Below are 16,651 nucleotides of genomic sequence, written 5' to 3' on the forward strand. Positions count from 1 at the left end.
TATATTTAAGATTTTATTTATTTGACAGAGAGAGACACAGCGAGAGAGGGAACACAAGCAGGGGGAGTGGGAGAGGGAGAAGCAGGCCCCCCCCGCTGAGCAGGGAGCCCGATGTGGGGCTCGATCCCAGGACACCTGGGATCATGACCTGAGCCGAAGGCAGACGCTTAAAGACTGAGCCACCCAGGCGCCCCCCAAATATATTTTGTTAATCATTCTAAAAACTTGCAAAAACACTTGACTTACTTTTATTCTGTTGGAAATACTTCAAACTTATGGAACTGCCAGGATTTAAAGTTGGAGACTAAATTTATTTCTATTGGAAAGAGTTCCATGAAAGAACAAGGACATTTCCAGAGGACATTAATCTGATACTGATGTAACTCACAATAAAGGTTTCCAGATTGACTTTAAGAGATCTTATCAGCTTTTAAATACTTGCACGCTTCCACACTTGTATAATTTTTTCTGACCCTTCATTATATCATGTATAAATTGAGCGTTGTACTATTGAACTGTATTTTTCTGTGACACTTTTTAGTTCTAAACTTCTAGGGTCTTATTTACCTTGGAGAACAAATGTGAAATCTTATAGTTTCTTAAAAACTTCCCACCCATCCTGAGCATTTATCATTCCGTGTGCCTTCACTGTCCTTGTATATGTTATTCTTGCTTTTATTACAGATTCTTTGACTTTGCTATTCACCAATGTTGAATATATAGGAACTCACTTCTTGGAGTAAAGATAAGCATTTTGGGTTTAGCTTAAGATTTTATGCAAAAAGATTCTGATTTTGGCAATGCATTTTAATCAAGATTTTAGAGAATTTCTGGTGTTTTTATACATATGCTCTGTTTTACTTGGGAGGAAGTTAGCTTTTGTTGAACAACTGTAGCAAAAAATACCTTTTTCTTCCAAAACCTTTAAAAAATTTTTCCAATCTACAGAAAAGTTGCAATAGTGGGTGAATACAAACCTACCTTTGGCCCAGATTCATTTATGAATCAGTTGCCAACTGATTTTCCCCCTTAATACCTTAGCATCTTATGTCCTAAGGACAAGGACATTCTTCTATACAACCACAATGCCATTATCAGAGGCCAAATTCACATCTCTCCAAGTGTGGAAATAGCATCTTAAGTCGTCTGTTCTCTCGAATTACCACTTGTGAGCTAAACTCAACATGGCAGTTGTTGTATTTCTTGAGTCTATATTGAAGAAATGGTTTTAATAACTATATAATGTATAACTATAATTTTAATAACTGTATATTATAGGACAGATATATGTTATGTATAACACATGGCATATTTTGTATATATGGGGTGTGTGTGTGTGTGTGTGTGTGTGTGTGTGTATGTGTGTATGATATTAAGTCTAAGAGAAACATTTGGGACAGTTTTAGTTAACAGTCTTTCAAGCTACACATCTTTAGTTTCAAGGGAGGACCTCTGATTAAAAGAGGCCCAGTGCTGGGGCACCTGGCTGGCTCAGTTGGTAGAGCAAGCAACTTTTCATCTCGGGGTTGTAGTTGTCTACAGCCCCCGTTGGGTGTAGAGATTGCTTAAAAATAAAATCTTTTAAAAACATAAAAAATAAAAGAGGTCCAATGCTATTTGTTGTCAGAACTTAGGCTTGTAGTAAACACTGACAGAGCTTGAAAAACGACCCATGGGTTTTAAATGTTCCCTTGCTCTCCTGTGCCAGGCACATCTCTCATCTCTTATGTTTCTCTTTACCTATGGGCTCAAGTGTGAGGATAAAGCTGCAGTGGGAACCACGAAATCCACCAATAGATATTCTCATGAAACATTAACTAAAAATATATGGAGACAGGTGATAAACACAGGGTGTGTTCAAAAGAGTGCATTTTGAGACTAGAGAAGGGGGAAAATGACAGGCATAAGATTGGGCATGGAAAAATGGAGAGGCAAAGGTTATTTATCACCTCACCATTCAATTGCTTGATCTTTGGACAGGCTTAAGTTTTTCTCAGGGAAGCCGAGAGTAACTTATTTGCAAAGCTCCGATACCACAGGGTTCCATGGGGGTGTTATTCGATTTGAAGTCTACAGCGGGCAGTGCCTTGAAAAGCATCTTTGGAAGGGGGTCAGTGTCAGGCCCTGCAAAACGAAGTGGGCAGGCAGTGCTATCCTGGGTTCGTGTTGTCTTTGATCCTGAGGTTCAGAAAAGAGCCTGATCACTAAGGCACAGTTATCCCTAAATGCTGTGTGACAGCTTCCCTTTGCCTGCCTACTCTGTGCCCTACCACCGACTTCACCTTCTTCTGATCGAGGGCTGGCTCTTCCCATGGCTGAGTGCCGCCCTTGGCCACAGCACCGTCTGTGGAGTGGATACTGCTGTTATCCCCAGTCTACAGAGACGTTCAAAGACCAGCTCAAGGTCACAGCTCTGGGCAGTGCTAGAGCTGGGATTCTGGTCCAGGCCCAGGCTGCTCCCTCAGCCGCCATGCTGCCTGCCCCTCTCAGGAGGAGGGCTTCTGTGAGGAGGGCTACTCAAGGTTAGCGTGAGGCCCAGAGGTAGGACTTATGCGTTACATTCACACCTGAAGGCATAAGAATGTTCTTTTTCTGACGGAAGTAACTTAGGCCTTCTTTTATTGGTGGAAAATGAGTTGAAAAGATTGGAAAATACATACGTATTTATGGGCGTGCTCAGTGCCTTCACCATTGTGGATTCCATCATCCCACTGCTGGTGATGAGGCAGGCTGGGGAGACAGACAGGGAAGTAACAGTCCTGTATCAGGTGAGAGGCTCAGCGGGGCCCGTGCCTCAGAGCAGGGCCCGTGCCTCAGAGCGCAGCACTCTTCCCCCCCCCCCGCCGCCTCCATGCTGAAACGATCCGCCTGTTAGCTCAGGACAATCCACAGCCTCTCAAAGACCCCATCCATTGCTTCTCGGCTGTCCACCAGTCCCTTAGTCCGCTCTGCTCGTTTCTGATAAAAATCCAGGGAGATTTAATTATGGAGCACTTGATTGGAACCTGACATTGTGTTGAACTCTGATGGAAACAGAGAAGAAGATCCAGTCCTTGTGCTCGAGGAGCCCCCCCTTTAGGCAATGAGCCGAGGCATGTAAAGGAAATGATGGAGGGGGTTAAGGTTGTATACAGTGAAGGACTACATTAGTTTCCTGTGGCTTCTGTAACAAATTACCACAAACTTAGTGGCTTAAAACAACACAATTTTTTTTTTTTTCTTACAGTCCTGGAACTCAGAAGTGTAAAGTGGGTAGGCAGGGCTACCATTGCTTCTGGAAGCTTTAGGGGAGAATCTGTTTCTTTGCCTTTTCCAGCTTCTGGAGGCTGCCTGTTTAAGGCCCCTTCCTCCATCTTCAAAGCCAGCAAGGTAGCACCTTCCAATCTCTCTCTTTCTTTTCTCTCTGACCACCACTTTGTCATCTGTCTCCTTCTCTGATTCGTACTCACCTGCCTCTGTCTTATAAAGACCCTGTGGTTAAAAGGGCGTCTGGGTGGTTCAGTCGGTTAAGCGTCCGACTCTTGATTTCAGCTCAGGTCATGATCTCAGGGTTGTGAGATAGAGCCCCTCATCGGGCTTTGCGCTCTGTGGAGTCTGCTTGAGATTCTCTCTCTCACTCTCCCTCTGCCCCTCCCCACACTCACGTACTCTCTCGCTCTCTCTCAAATAAATAAATCAATCTTAAAAAAAATTTGAAATAAAGACCGTGTGGTTACATTGGGCCCACCCAGTTAACCCAGGATAGCCTTCCCGTCTCCAGAGCCTTAATTTACTCATGTCTGCAAAATCTCTTTTGCCATGTAAAGTAACCTTTTCACAGGTTTTGGGGACTAGGGCATGGATCTCTTTGTGGGGTCATTATTCAGCCTACCACAAGGACTAGTTCAAGATGAATTCACAGCATATAGGTGATTTATTTGGTAGGGTGAGCATACTAACACGGTGTTAATTATGGGTCAGTAAGGAGAACAAGAGGGTGCCCCGAAAACATGGGCCCATATGGAATGGTGGGGAGAAGCCATTTTAGAAAAAGTAGTGAAGAGGCAATATATATGTAGAGGGGCTGGGGGCGGCGGGGGGAGCAGAGGAGGCATCAGCAATGGACCTGTCTGGCCAAGGTGGAAACCACAGGTTAGAATACGTGAGGAGAGCATAGCCAGACTGGGTTCCTGAATGAGGTGTGGAACCTGAGTGCCACATGCGGAAGAGTGTCGAGTTGATCTGTAGTGATGGAGGCTACTAGAGCTAGCAGTGTAACACAGAATGAGTTCATACTTTATGGGCACCACTTGGTTCATACTTTGTGCACAACTGGAATATGACTCATCAAGAATTGAAATCAGAAGCAGGCTTGAAAAAAAATGAGCAGAAAAAACTAATGGACAGGAGGAAAGGAATGGGTTGGGGAAATCCTTGTAAAGAATACTTGAGGAATATACTAGAAAGTCTGAGAAAAATCACTGTGTGTTGCCTAAGAGACTGGAAACAGCCTGCTGCGGGGTAGGCTCCTTCAGCGTCCCCAAATGAAATGTCCAAAGGCAAGGGACGGGAGGGAAGCCGACATACCTCACACACTGGAATTTCATCTTTGATAAGAGAACCTAACTTCCCTAGACTTTGTTTTTAAGGCACGTGGGACGCATGAACCCAGGCTTGAACCCATTACACTTTCATCGTGGGCTGCAGAAACTTCAGTAAAGGTTAATTAGTGCTGTATTTATCCTTATGTGGTACTTTTACATCTAAAGCTTTATCACCACCAACATTTGTTACTCATTGATCCTTTTTTATTTTTCTTATGCTATATGGCTGGCTCCGTTCCAAGAAAGGACAGCTCTGTGGTGGGGATCAGACAACAGGCAAAATCAGAGCAGGCCAAGGCAATCCTTTTGTAATGGAAGAGGCATTTTCCTCCTACCTGCAAATCTAGGGTATTTTGGAAATGTCGGGATTAAAACTAAAGCACATTTGGGTTTTTTTTTTTTATTTTATTTATTTATTTGAGAGAGAGAATAAACGGGGGTGGGGAGGGGCAGCCCACCCTAAGGTGGGCTTCATCCCAGGACCCTGGGATCATGACCTGAGCCGAAGGCAGACGCTTAACCGACTGAGCCACCCAGGCGCCCCGAGGGTTTTTTTTTTAACTACCCCAGTAATGATAAAGTATATGTTTTGAAACTGACGTCTCTCAGGCTTTTCGTGGAAGGAATACCAGGCACAAAGATGTTTTCCTTGATTTTGTTGCTGAATCAGGTTGCTTATAACCCGAGAGGCAGTCGGTCGTACTGCCAACTTCAGAGGTCATGGGAGGTACCTGTAACTGGAGGCAGCTGATTGGGCCCGGCTCGGCCAGAAATGCACTGTGTTCTCTACCTTCCGCAACCTTCCCCTTCCAGTGTGTTTGGATTGCACCAGCTTGTGTCTGGTCTGGGGGGTCCTTTGACTGAGGGTCTGATGAGCATCCCCAGATGAGGCCTCCTGAGCCAGACCAGAGAGAACAGCAAGTCTCCTGCCAGTTCTCACTCTGCTTTTGGCCTTTCACTAACATCTGGGGCATCACTCAGCATCAGAAAGCCACTTGCCTCTGCTCCCTCATCTTTTCTCTAGCATTTTCTTTGCCTTCTCCACTGGTTTCTGTGCTAACACGTTTTAATCAGGGGATCACTGTGGCTGCCATTCCTTGGGATTTCATTCTGTCTTATCATTTCAGGAGAAGGTTATAGTTATTGCTTCTGAAAACAGCAGGGATAATGTGAACTAACAGCCTAGTGGAAGGTCGAAATAAGTTATTTCACTGTTTGGGCTTTAAATTTGTATTCTCATTAAAATAATACTGTGTACAAAGCTTACAAAGCCAACATGTTCCAAAAGGCCTATAATGAAAATATTTAGTAATCCTCACACCCTCTCTGCACCCTCAAGTCTTCTAGCTGTTTCTCCTGATATTTACCTCCACCTTTTTTTATTTTTATGTATGCATGTAAACTCTGCCCCCAACATGGGGCTCAAACTCACCACCCCAAGATCAAGAGTCACATGTTCTACTGACTGAGCCAGCCAGGTGCCTCCTACCTCCATGTGTTTAAGTAATATTCTCATCAGGCTCTCTCAGAGATTTCCAGATTTCCATTTATGTTAGAGGAGTACTTAATGCCCTCAGGCCACCCCTGTGCCCACTGCATTTTTCTTTCGGAAATATGTTCTAGTCTTGTGTTTGTCAAGTTCATCTCAAGTGAGCGGTAAGGCAGGTTTCCTGTCCTCAGGTGGGTCATTTGAGTTTTCTTAGTGGTTCATAGCAGAACATTTCTTAAACACCGAGCATGCCAATAACTGCACAAACTACGTTCAGAGACTCTTCCTGGGCAGAAGAACCCAACGCAGGAAGTAAGGATGGATTGAACAATCACAGAACTTCTAAGAAGCCAGGGGGGAGTTTATCATTGTGCTCTTCCTCCATGGTTCAGGTTGTCTTAAACTTAAGCGAAAATTGAGGCTGTGGTGGGTAGTGCAGTCTTATCTGCCCTTTCCTAGAAAATGCATAAGGGGCTGGGCATTTATAAGCAGCTCAGCTTTGAGAACTAGAAGCTAATGCCCTCTCTCACCTCACTCCAGTAATACTTAATCTAGCCATAATTAGCCAACCAAAGAAGATAGCAAATAGATGCCAAGGCCAAGAGCACTTCAGAACTGAGCACTCCATCAAACAAGCGGAGTAATCAAGCTTTTTCTCCACCCCTTCCCCTCAGTGACTCTTGGAGTGTACTTGGGACACAGGGTTCAGACGGCTCGGAAAGTTCTGGGGCGCTGATAAGATCATACAAGTTCTGGGAAAATTTTGACCTCAGGAAGTTCCAGTTGTCCAGGCTTCCTATAGAGTAATACGTGGCAGTTAAGATATGGGGGAAGAAACCGAACGAAAGGTTTTATGAGAGGGAAACCTGAGCAGTTCCATTAGAGCAGGTTACCTTGCCTAACTATGGTCTAACAGCTTAAAATAACAATAGATGAAACAAAACCATGAGATCATAGCGACTAGAGGTGGGAAAACAGAGCAATGACTTACGAGAATGGGCTTTTCATAAAAATCACGTGTTTCTGAATTTCTGTGAGGTAATCATAAAGATAAATCTGAAATTATTTGGTCTGAGTTCATTCCTTCCTTCCGTCGTGGATTCATTCAGTGTACACCCTGGGCCAGTTCCATAGGTGCAAGGGGCCGGGAATGCCATGTAAGGAAAAACAGCACTGGCTCAGCTCTCAAGGATGTACAGTCTGACACACAAAGCACTCTACAGACAGGAACTGAGGGAAGCACAGTGGGCGGGGGGAGGGCAGGGATAGGTGGTCCTGACTAGGCTATGGCGCCTGGGAGTATCCGCTCCCCATAGGAGTTCATATTGATTGTTGAGCTAAGATCTCAAGGTTGAGGCTGGTTTACTTTAGGAAAAGAAGGTAGGGGAATGGGAGATGTTCTGGGCCGAGGAAACAGCATGTGCAAAGTCCCCGTGTGGGGAGGAAAGAAGATGCCTTGGAGGAACGGAAGAAAGGCCACACTGACCAGAACTCAGGGGACAGTCATGGGATGTGAGGCTGGAGGGCTAGGCCAGGCTGATAACACTCAGTCAAATTTCAAGCTGGGGAAATACAGCTACTTTGCCTGCAGTGTGCAGGGTAGACTGGGACCATGTGAACGCGGGGCAGCCGTTTGGTAAGCTCTGGCTATAGCCCGGGTGAGGGGCTGTGGTTTGGGTGGTGGTTGGAGCCATGGACGGATGCCACAAGTCTGGAGGGGGGTGAGGACTGGACACATTGGAGATGAGGGATGAAGAAGAGGGAGAGATCCAGGGTGGCCCTTAAGTTTACAACATACAGAATGTGCTAGAATGGATGACATTACCCCCCTTTTTGTTTAAAGGAATCCTTCTAAGGTTTTCTACAAAAAAGTATCTTCGGTGTACTTTTCCACAAGGGTTGGCAGATTTGCTTATGGAAAATCTGTAGGGAGTGAAGTGGGCAGTCGGGGAGGGATGTGAATAGCAAAGTGAGAGGTCCCAGAAGGCCGGAACTTGAAGTGTGAACGTTGCCTGGAACTGACAGCTTGAGTAATGACAGGAGGAAGGTCATAAAGAAGCTCCTGATAAATTTTTTACAAGTGATCTGAATGAAAGATGAGAAGGAGACGAAAAGAAAGCATACCGTGAGGGCTGTGTAAAGCATGGCTGTATTTGAATAAGAAAATTGGAAGGAACGATCAGATTTTACTGTTTAGGGAACATCCTTACTCCAGTGATCATTACTCTAAAAGTAAAGCTTGGGGGCGCCTGGGTGGCTCAGTTGGTTGGGCATCTGCCTTCAGCTCCGGTCATGATCCCAGGGTCCAGGTCCTGGGATCGAACCGTGCATCGGGCTCCCTGCTCAGTGGGGAGTCTGCTTCTCCCTCTCCCTCTGCCTGCTGTGTGCTTGTGTGCTCTCTCCGTCAAATAAATAAATAAAATCTTAAAAAAAAAATAAAAGTAAAGCTTGAAATGTGGGAAATGACATTTGTATGAGATGGCAAAACCTGACTTGTTTTGTTTTCTAAGGTGATTGATATGCCCGAACACAATCCCGGCAATTTGGGAGGAACGATGAGGCTGGGAATCCGAAGAACTGTTTTCAAAACGGAAAATTCAATATTAAGTAAGTTTGTCCGATCATTGGTTTTACGACAGCGGGTGTGGTTAGCATGGCTCTGCGCAGCCCGAGCCTAACCCTACCCCCGCTTCCACCTCGCCAGCTTCCCCTTCCAGTAGCCCCTCGTGCTGCGCCTCTTCCTCCCACCTGCATCAGCCCCCACCCTCGCCAAGCCCTTGCTGGTCCTCCTGCTTCTGGATTCCTCTCCCTGGCAGGGTTGGGAACCTGTGAATGCCCCTTCTCATTCGATGTCCATGACACCCTGCCCAGGGAGCTGCTTTGTGATTTACCGCCGCTCCTGGAGATGACCTTGCCCCCGGGAGCAAGTTCTCTCCAACCCACCATTCTCTCCACTACACTGAAACCAGCTCCCTGTTTAATTGGTTCATGTCTGACTGGTTTTAGCCACTAATTTACGAACTTCGTGGAGGAGGAGAGCAGTTATGTCTGAGAAGTAGATTTCTCTGCTCCCCCAGTAGCTTGGGCGTAGGGAGAGCAAAATATGATGTGGCTTGCCGTCTGCTATTTGCCCATCTTCTACTCCCAATAAGGTTATTCGAATTTTTGTGGCACTTTTCTTTCATAGATGAACATTTTATTTTATTTTTTTAAAGATTTTATTTATTTGACAGAGAGAGACACAGTGAGAGAGGGAACACAAGGAGGGGGAGTGGGAGAGGGAGAGGCAGGCTTCCCGCGGAGCAGGGAGCCCGATGCGGGGCTCGATCCCAGGACCCTGGGACCATGACCTGAGCCGAAGGCAGACGCTTAACGACTGAGCCACCCAGGCGCCCCTTATAGATGAACATTTTATATGAGACTAACTTAAAGTGAGAAAACCCCCAAAGCCCTGAATTCAATTTAATAAATATATTTTGAGTGCCTACTCTGAGCCATAGGCACCGTGCTAGATGCTGCACATCCAGCTGTGCCTGGGACAGCTGTTAGCCCTGCCAGCCTCAAGGCAGGTGGAAAGAGTGTGATGAAAGGGAATGTGCGAGGTGCCGAAAAGCTGGAAGGGGAGAAAGGGAACCAGGTTTCTTGGGTGTCCAGCATCATTCCCGTGAAATTATAAGCATATCTTAGAAAAATGCCTTCTTGAAGAAGAATAAGACCAGGAATATGGGTTTCTCCTTTATGGGTGAGAAACAGCTTCTAAGGAATATAAAGCTTCCTAGTAAGAATGAAATTTATTTTTTTATTTTTTTATTTTTTTTTAAAGATTTTATTTATTTATTTGAGAGAGACTGAGAGATAGAGAGCACGAGAGGGAAGAGGGTCAGAGGGAGAAGCAGACTCCCTGCTGAGCAGGGAGCCGGATGTGGGACTCGATCCCGGGACTCCAGGATCATGACCTGAGCCGAAGGCAGTCGCTTAACCAACTGAGCCACCCAGGCGCCCAAGAATGAAATTTAAAAAGGAAAAGTTTCAAGGCACACACATGTCTCTACTTTCTCTGGATAAGAAACCATTGCTCTCTAAGTGACTTTTTTTTGTTAAGAATAGAAGAATTTTTTTCTCTTCTTGGATATTAGCAGTGATTCCGCAGCTTTCTGATGTTTTCAGATCCTTTGAAACTTGGTTTGAATAGTTGTCTAAGAGACAAAAAATGGTTAGTGAGAAATGTAATGTTTTAAAATTGTATCTTCTGTAAAGAGTTCAGTGCTTAACAAACTAAGCTTTTATAAAAGAGCATAGTGTTCAAAATATTGAAAATTTGCGTCTGTCTTGATAGAAATAAGACTGATTTAGGGTTTGTTTTTCTTTACGGTAGACATAAAAGTGATGTCGATTTTTATGAATCTTAAACACACTAAGAGCTTGTTGCTTAATTAATACCTTTGGCCTGCTTTGAAAAAACATTTTTAAATAGCTTTATTGCGATATAATTCATATACCATACAATTCATCTGTTAGAAGTATACAATTCACTGTTTTTTATTGTATCCAGAGTTGTGCAACTATCACCACAGTCACTTTTTGAACATTTTTGTCACTCCAAAAAGAATCTCTGTTTCCTTTAGCTTTCACTGCCCCCCTCAACCAGTTCTCAGCCACCATTAATCTACTGTCTCTGATTTGTCTGTTTTGAACATTTCATATAAATGGAACCATATGCTATATTTTGTGTTTGGCTTCTTTCCTTTAGCATCATGTTTCAAGGTATATGCACATTGTAGCATGTACCAGTACTTCATTCCTTTTTGTGGCTGAATAATAGTTCACTATATGGTTGGACTACATTTTGTTTATGCGTTCATTACTTGATGGGCATTTGGGTTATTTCCCGGCCTGCCTTAAATTTAAACTGTGCTTCCTACTTTGCAAAAGTCATGTGCATATATGAACCTATGATCCCCAGGAGGCATAAGTTTTGCCCTCCCATTTGCGCCAGATCTTCCACGGTTCTCCAAAAGGGTTGTGTTGGAGATAAGAGATAAGAATATGACCACTGTGCATGGCTCTATTGAGTGTCATAAAAATATAAAAACAAATAGCACCATAGTATTTTGTGGGTTTCTTCCCCTAGTTGGTGTATTTCTTCTGTAGGATTTTTTTTTCGCTAGTCAGCTCATTACTTTTGTAGGCTTTTTTTTTTTTCCCTATTCACATTTCTGCAAGATGCTAGGAACAAAATACATTTGCTTACATAGCTTCTGAAAATAATGTATAGTTTTGATGGAAAGCATTTGATGCTATTCATTATTTAAATTTGATTTATGGGCCGGTGATTGCAATGCTCTGGATTAAATGGAAAAACAGAAAAGTAAAGGGTTTTTTTTTTTTTTCTTTTAGTAAAAGAGAATACTTTGAAATAGGACCAAAGCCTAAAGATATTGGCAGACACAATGGCTGGATTACTAAAGTGATTCTAATTTTTATATTCATCAGGAACAAATTCCTCTTTTTTTCTTAGTCACCTGGTCGTTCCTTGAGGTTCATGAAAACTAGGCATTTGTTTTTTTCTTTTGTCTTCGTTTTCAACCACTTTACTGAGGCATCATTGACATATAGACGGCTATATATATTTCACGTATGCAATGAGATGAGCTGAATTTGAGTTTTCTAAAGTGGAGATTACAGGTATAAATTGAGTTGGACCAAAGTACTAATCATCATTTGCTCTGTTTGTAAGAAACATGTTCCCAGAGGCTTACTCCTGTCCTGCATTCTGGATGTATGTGCTGTCCTTGCCTACAGAGGCTTTTTCTTATTAAAGGACTAAGGGCAGTGTGTGGGGAATTGTCAAAGCTGGTTCACAGGTCTTCACCAATAAGATATTTTTTCTGTAACACTTCACCTTGGTATTAATTGCACATTCATGATGTTTTCGAAACTTTGTCTATCATGCTTAGTTTTTATATAGCCTTTTGTTGTAGAATAATGTTTTATGTACCTAGTCTTTGTGTTTATTACTTGGGCATAAAATATTTCATTGAATTAAGGAAGCATAATCTACTGATTCATTTCTTATTGCTAAACACTGCAGGTTGTTTCCAACATTTTTTTTTTTAAAGATTTTATTTATTTATTTGACAGAGAGAGACACAGTGAGAGAGGGAACACAAACAGGGGGAGTGGGAGAGGGAGAAGCAGGCTCCCCGCGGAGCAGGGAGCCCGATGCGGGGCTCCATCCCAGGACCCTGGAACCATGACCCGAGCCGAAGGCAGACGCTTACCCGACTGAGCCACCCAGGCGCCCCTGCAACCTTTTGTTAGAAAAATGCTGATGCAAACATCTTGACATCGTGTTTATATTCTTTTGATTGTTTCCTTAGGATAGATTTCCAGGAGTCAGACTATTCGGTCAAAGGGTATAAACACTTTTATGACTGATAATTCTGCCAGATTGTTTGAAGGAAGAGGTGAACCAGTTCATAGTGATGTTAACTCTACTGTACTTTTCTTGCTTTCTCTAGTCTTTTTATTATTTTTCTTTTTGCTCTCCTAGCAAAAACAAAAAGGGCCTCTATTAGAGTACTCTATTTTCCATTTCTTTTCATTACCACAAAGTGGAAGGTGCCCCCCACCCCAAAATGTTGGTTTACTTGTGTATATACTGCCCATGTTCCTACTGACACTTAAACATGTGAAGGGGGAGATCTACCAGCCCAGAGTCTATAACCTACATGGCCTAAACCAGGGCTTGGTAAACGTTTTCTGTAAAAGCCCACACAGTACATATTTTCAGCTTTGGGGGCCACACGGTCTTTGATGCCAACAGCTCAACTCTGCCATTGTAGTGTAAACAAGCAGCTGTAGGCAAATATGTAAGTGAACGAGTGTGGCTACGTTCCAATTTATGTTCCTTTATTTATGGACACTGAAATGTGAATTTCATGTAATTTTTGGGCGTCATGAAATATTATTCTTCTTTTGATTTTTTTTTCAACCATTTGAAAATGTAAAAATCATTCTAAGTTCAAGGGCTGAACAAAAACAGGGGAATCCTGTTTTGCCTCAGAGTTGCCATGGCTTGCTTGCCAAACCCTGGTCTACACAAAAGAAGCACAGGCTGAATGAAGGGTAAGGCCCAGGCAGTGAGGCTGTTACCCTCCTGGGGAGCGTTCAAGGACATCTCCCAGCTTGTCCACTTGCCGGCCTAAATATCCTATTTAGTGTCAGAATAAGGTCAAGAGGGCTTTCGGAAGCCATCTGACCCAATCAATATTTTTCAGCAAGGAAATGGGCACGGAGGGGAAGTGGCTTATGGTCAGTGGGGTGGTCAGAACAGGCCCGGATCACTCTTCTTGCATAGTTCCTAGTCTTCTACTCCAACAGATGGCCCTGGCTCCACAGCCCACAGTTATAATCACTCTCCAAAATGCAACTCTTAAAACACTACTATTGTTAAACTCCTTCAACAGCTCTACCCTTCAGATATGTATATTTCATTGCGTGTAAATTACACCTCAATTTTCCAAAACAACATTTTATCTGGATACATAGATGGCAGGACTTGTCTCATAGTGAGACCATTACTTGGTTGATTAACTCATTAGATGACATCTGAAAAGCAGGGAGAAATGGTGCAGAGCAGGTTAAGTATTAAATGGGGTGCTTTGAAGAGTCAGAAATCTAGAAAGAGATATGGGTGGCTCAGTTGGTTAAGCGGCTGCCTTCGGCTCAGGTCATGATCCTGGAGTCCCAGGATCGAGTCCCATGTCGGGCTCCCTGCTCAGCGGGGAGTCTGCTTCTCCCTCTGACCCTCTTCCCTCTTATGCTCTCTCTCATGCTCGCTCTCTCAAATAAATAAATAAATAACATCTTAAAAAAAAAAAAAAGAGGTATGTTTAGAGATGGAGTGGGTCGGGCTCAGGTGAGAGAGGAGCCAGGGAAAGCACCAGGGAGCTTTGTTATGAGAGGGTTTTGAGACTCCAAAAATAAACTTTATCAGTTTGCTTGTGGCTCTCCACCGAGTGTGAGACATGGGAACGTAGTAAAGTACAAAGCAATTCAGACACGGTTCAGAGCTCATTACGGGGATGGCTGACAACTTGTTTGATGGTTATTGTTTCCAAAATATTACAGTCCTCAGGCTTAAATTTTTTGGTCAGATCCCAGACATGTTGCTGAGAGATCCAGGAAACGATACATGTCTTTGTCTGTGCTGAGTGTGGTTTTCCAACCTAACGCCACCTACCAGAAAGAATATGCTTTTTGGACCATGCAGGTAGCATGTTTTAATGCTGCTCAATCTGGTGTGTATATGCACTGGTAGGAATGCTAGAGTCAACTCAGTTTAAAGCAATCCCATATTTGGTATGCAGTTTGAGAAACTCTGTCCTCTAAACCAACACCCAAATGGTTAGGGAGCCCTTGCATTTAGAAACAGGAATCCTGCCGGGGTGGAAAGGTGCAGAGTAGACCTGAGTGCCTGGGGTAGGGGTGGGAGGTGGGGGGGTTGGGCAGAGGAGGGAAAGGGCCACCCCATGAGCATAGCACTGGGCTGTGGGGTTGTTAAAAGTGAATGGGTGCCATTTTGCCCTCTAGGGGTGTCCAGTCCAGTGGAGAACGTGGCATAACATTTTAGAAGGAATTAGAAGCCCTCTTCAGTGCAGTGTATGCAACTGGAGACCAGGCCCTGGTGACTTCCCATCAGAGTTCTGAGAAGATGACCCCTATCCTCAGGGCAGACAACCAGGGGACAAACGTCAGCTGGCAATGGAGGCTGGGGAGAGCTCCTCAGGATGATGCTGGCAGGGAGTGTGCCAGAGTCTAGGCTGGAGGAGGCCATGGCAAATGGAAATTGAATGCTTTAGGAGAAGACTTAATTCCTTTTTGGGATCTTCTCTGCATTTCCTCATAATAAGGGGGGAGGACTTGGCTAAAACACTTGGTTCTGCCTTACTGTAAGAGAAAAAGGGTTTTGTTCTGAGAGAACAGGCAACAGGCCAATTAGGGAGGTATGGAGTGAGTCCCAGTGTTAAGATCTGGGTTAAATTCATGGCGTTGGAAATGCAGATTGGTCAATCTCGAATTTGAAGGGACTGAAGGAAAGGGGGATATGGTGGAACAAATTTTCACTGGCTAGAAAAATTGCTCTTGCTTTCTTATCTTTTATCAGGGCATGGGTAGAGAAAAACAGCTTCTAGTTCCTGGTGTGATTAGATTGTTAGGAAGTTTAAGAAAATAATCATGCCATACAAAAAGCCTAGGTTCGGTTAATGAGGTGATTTACAAAACAGTTTAAAAGAGGCCACCAGGGATTTTTGGACGCTGAAAGTCCATGCCACGGTGAATTTGTCGTGCCGAGACCTATGGGAAGGGAGCGCGGTGGGCCTCCTGAGCGGAGTGTGCCCGCTGGCCAGCCTCCTGGCCTCCCTGCTGATGGGCCACGCTGCAGGGTAGCTGTCTGCCCTGCTCCTTCTTGCCTTTTGCTGGGGAAACCCTTCTCTAAGGTGTATTTGTGGATATGGGGGCTTACAGGTCTGGGACATGACGTAGCTCCTTTAATCATGACAACAGGAGGCATGTCCCTTACTGAACCGGCTCTGTGCCAAGCATCTCCCCCGTGGGAACTAGTGGAGTGGTTAACAGCCCAGCCTCATTGCCCCATTCATTGGAGGCCCCCTCCAGTCCCAGCTCTCAGTCCCTTGCTGCGTAGCTACTTACCGCATGACACTGAGGTTTCTGCATCTGGAAAACGGACATCAGAATGCCTCCTGCCTCATGGGGTTCTTGTGAGCGTTAAATCAGTTATACATGTGAGTCCTTCAGTGCCTGGCACAGAAAAAGCACTGTTTGAGTGTCGCTGTTAGGATCCTTAATGTGAAGGGTATATTCCAATACAATGAGACCTGTGAGTCTCTCAAAGCTCTGGGTATGACCTAGTATTAAAATACCATGTGATGATGAACAAACAATGAATCATGGAACACTACCCCAAAACAAATTATGTAATATATGGTGATTAACATAACAATAAAAAATTTAAAAAAAAATACCATGTGATGGGGCGCCTGGGTGGCTCATTCAGTTAAGCGTCTGCCTTCAGCTCAGGTCATGATCCCAGTGTCCTGGGATCGAGCCCCACATCGGGCTCCCTGCTCAGCGGGGAGCCTGCTTCTCCCTCTCCCTCTGCCTGCCTGCCTGTCTGCCTACTTGTGATCTGTCTCTCTCTGTCAAATAAATACATAAAATCTTAAAAAAATAATAATAATAAATAAAATACCATGTGATTCAGTAATTCCACTACTGGGAATTTACCCAAAGAAAATGAAAACACTAATTTAAAAAATATATATGCACCCCTATGTTTATGGCAGCCAAGATATGTAAGCAACCTAAGTGTCCATCGATAGATGAATGCTTCAAGAAGCTGTGGTACACACACACACACACACACACACACACACACACACACACACACAGAGGAATATTACTCAGCCACAAAAAAAGGACAAGATCTTACCATTTACAATAACATGGATGGACCTAGAGGGTATTATGCTAAGTTATGTAAGTCAGACTGAAA

The 16,651-nt window shown here is 44.1% G+C and overlaps 1 protein-coding gene across 5 annotated transcripts in view; it reads left to right on the forward strand.

The window, feature by feature from the left end:
- The window catches only part of CTPS2 (CTP synthase 2), a 100,826-nt gene that overhangs the window by 57,607 nt on the left and 26,568 nt on the right, over window positions 1-16,651 (forward strand). For all 5 annotated transcript variants that reach the window (XM_028092576.2, XM_088028859.1, XM_028092577.2 and 2 more), the window contains exon 14: window positions 8,583-8,679. In XM_028092576.2, coding sequence (XP_027948377.1) covers window positions 8,583-8,679 — 97 coding nt within the window. The remainder of the gene's footprint in view (window positions 1-8,582; window positions 8,680-16,651) is intronic.

The sequence above is a fragment of the Eumetopias jubatus genome, unplaced genomic scaffold (genome assembly GCF_037043125.1).
Source record: "Eumetopias jubatus isolate StellerSeaLion01/CBP00866 unplaced genomic scaffold, mEumJub1_p1.0 scaffold_11, whole genome shotgun sequence".
Taxonomy (NCBI): Eukaryota; Metazoa; Chordata; class Mammalia; order Carnivora; family Otariidae; genus Eumetopias; species Eumetopias jubatus.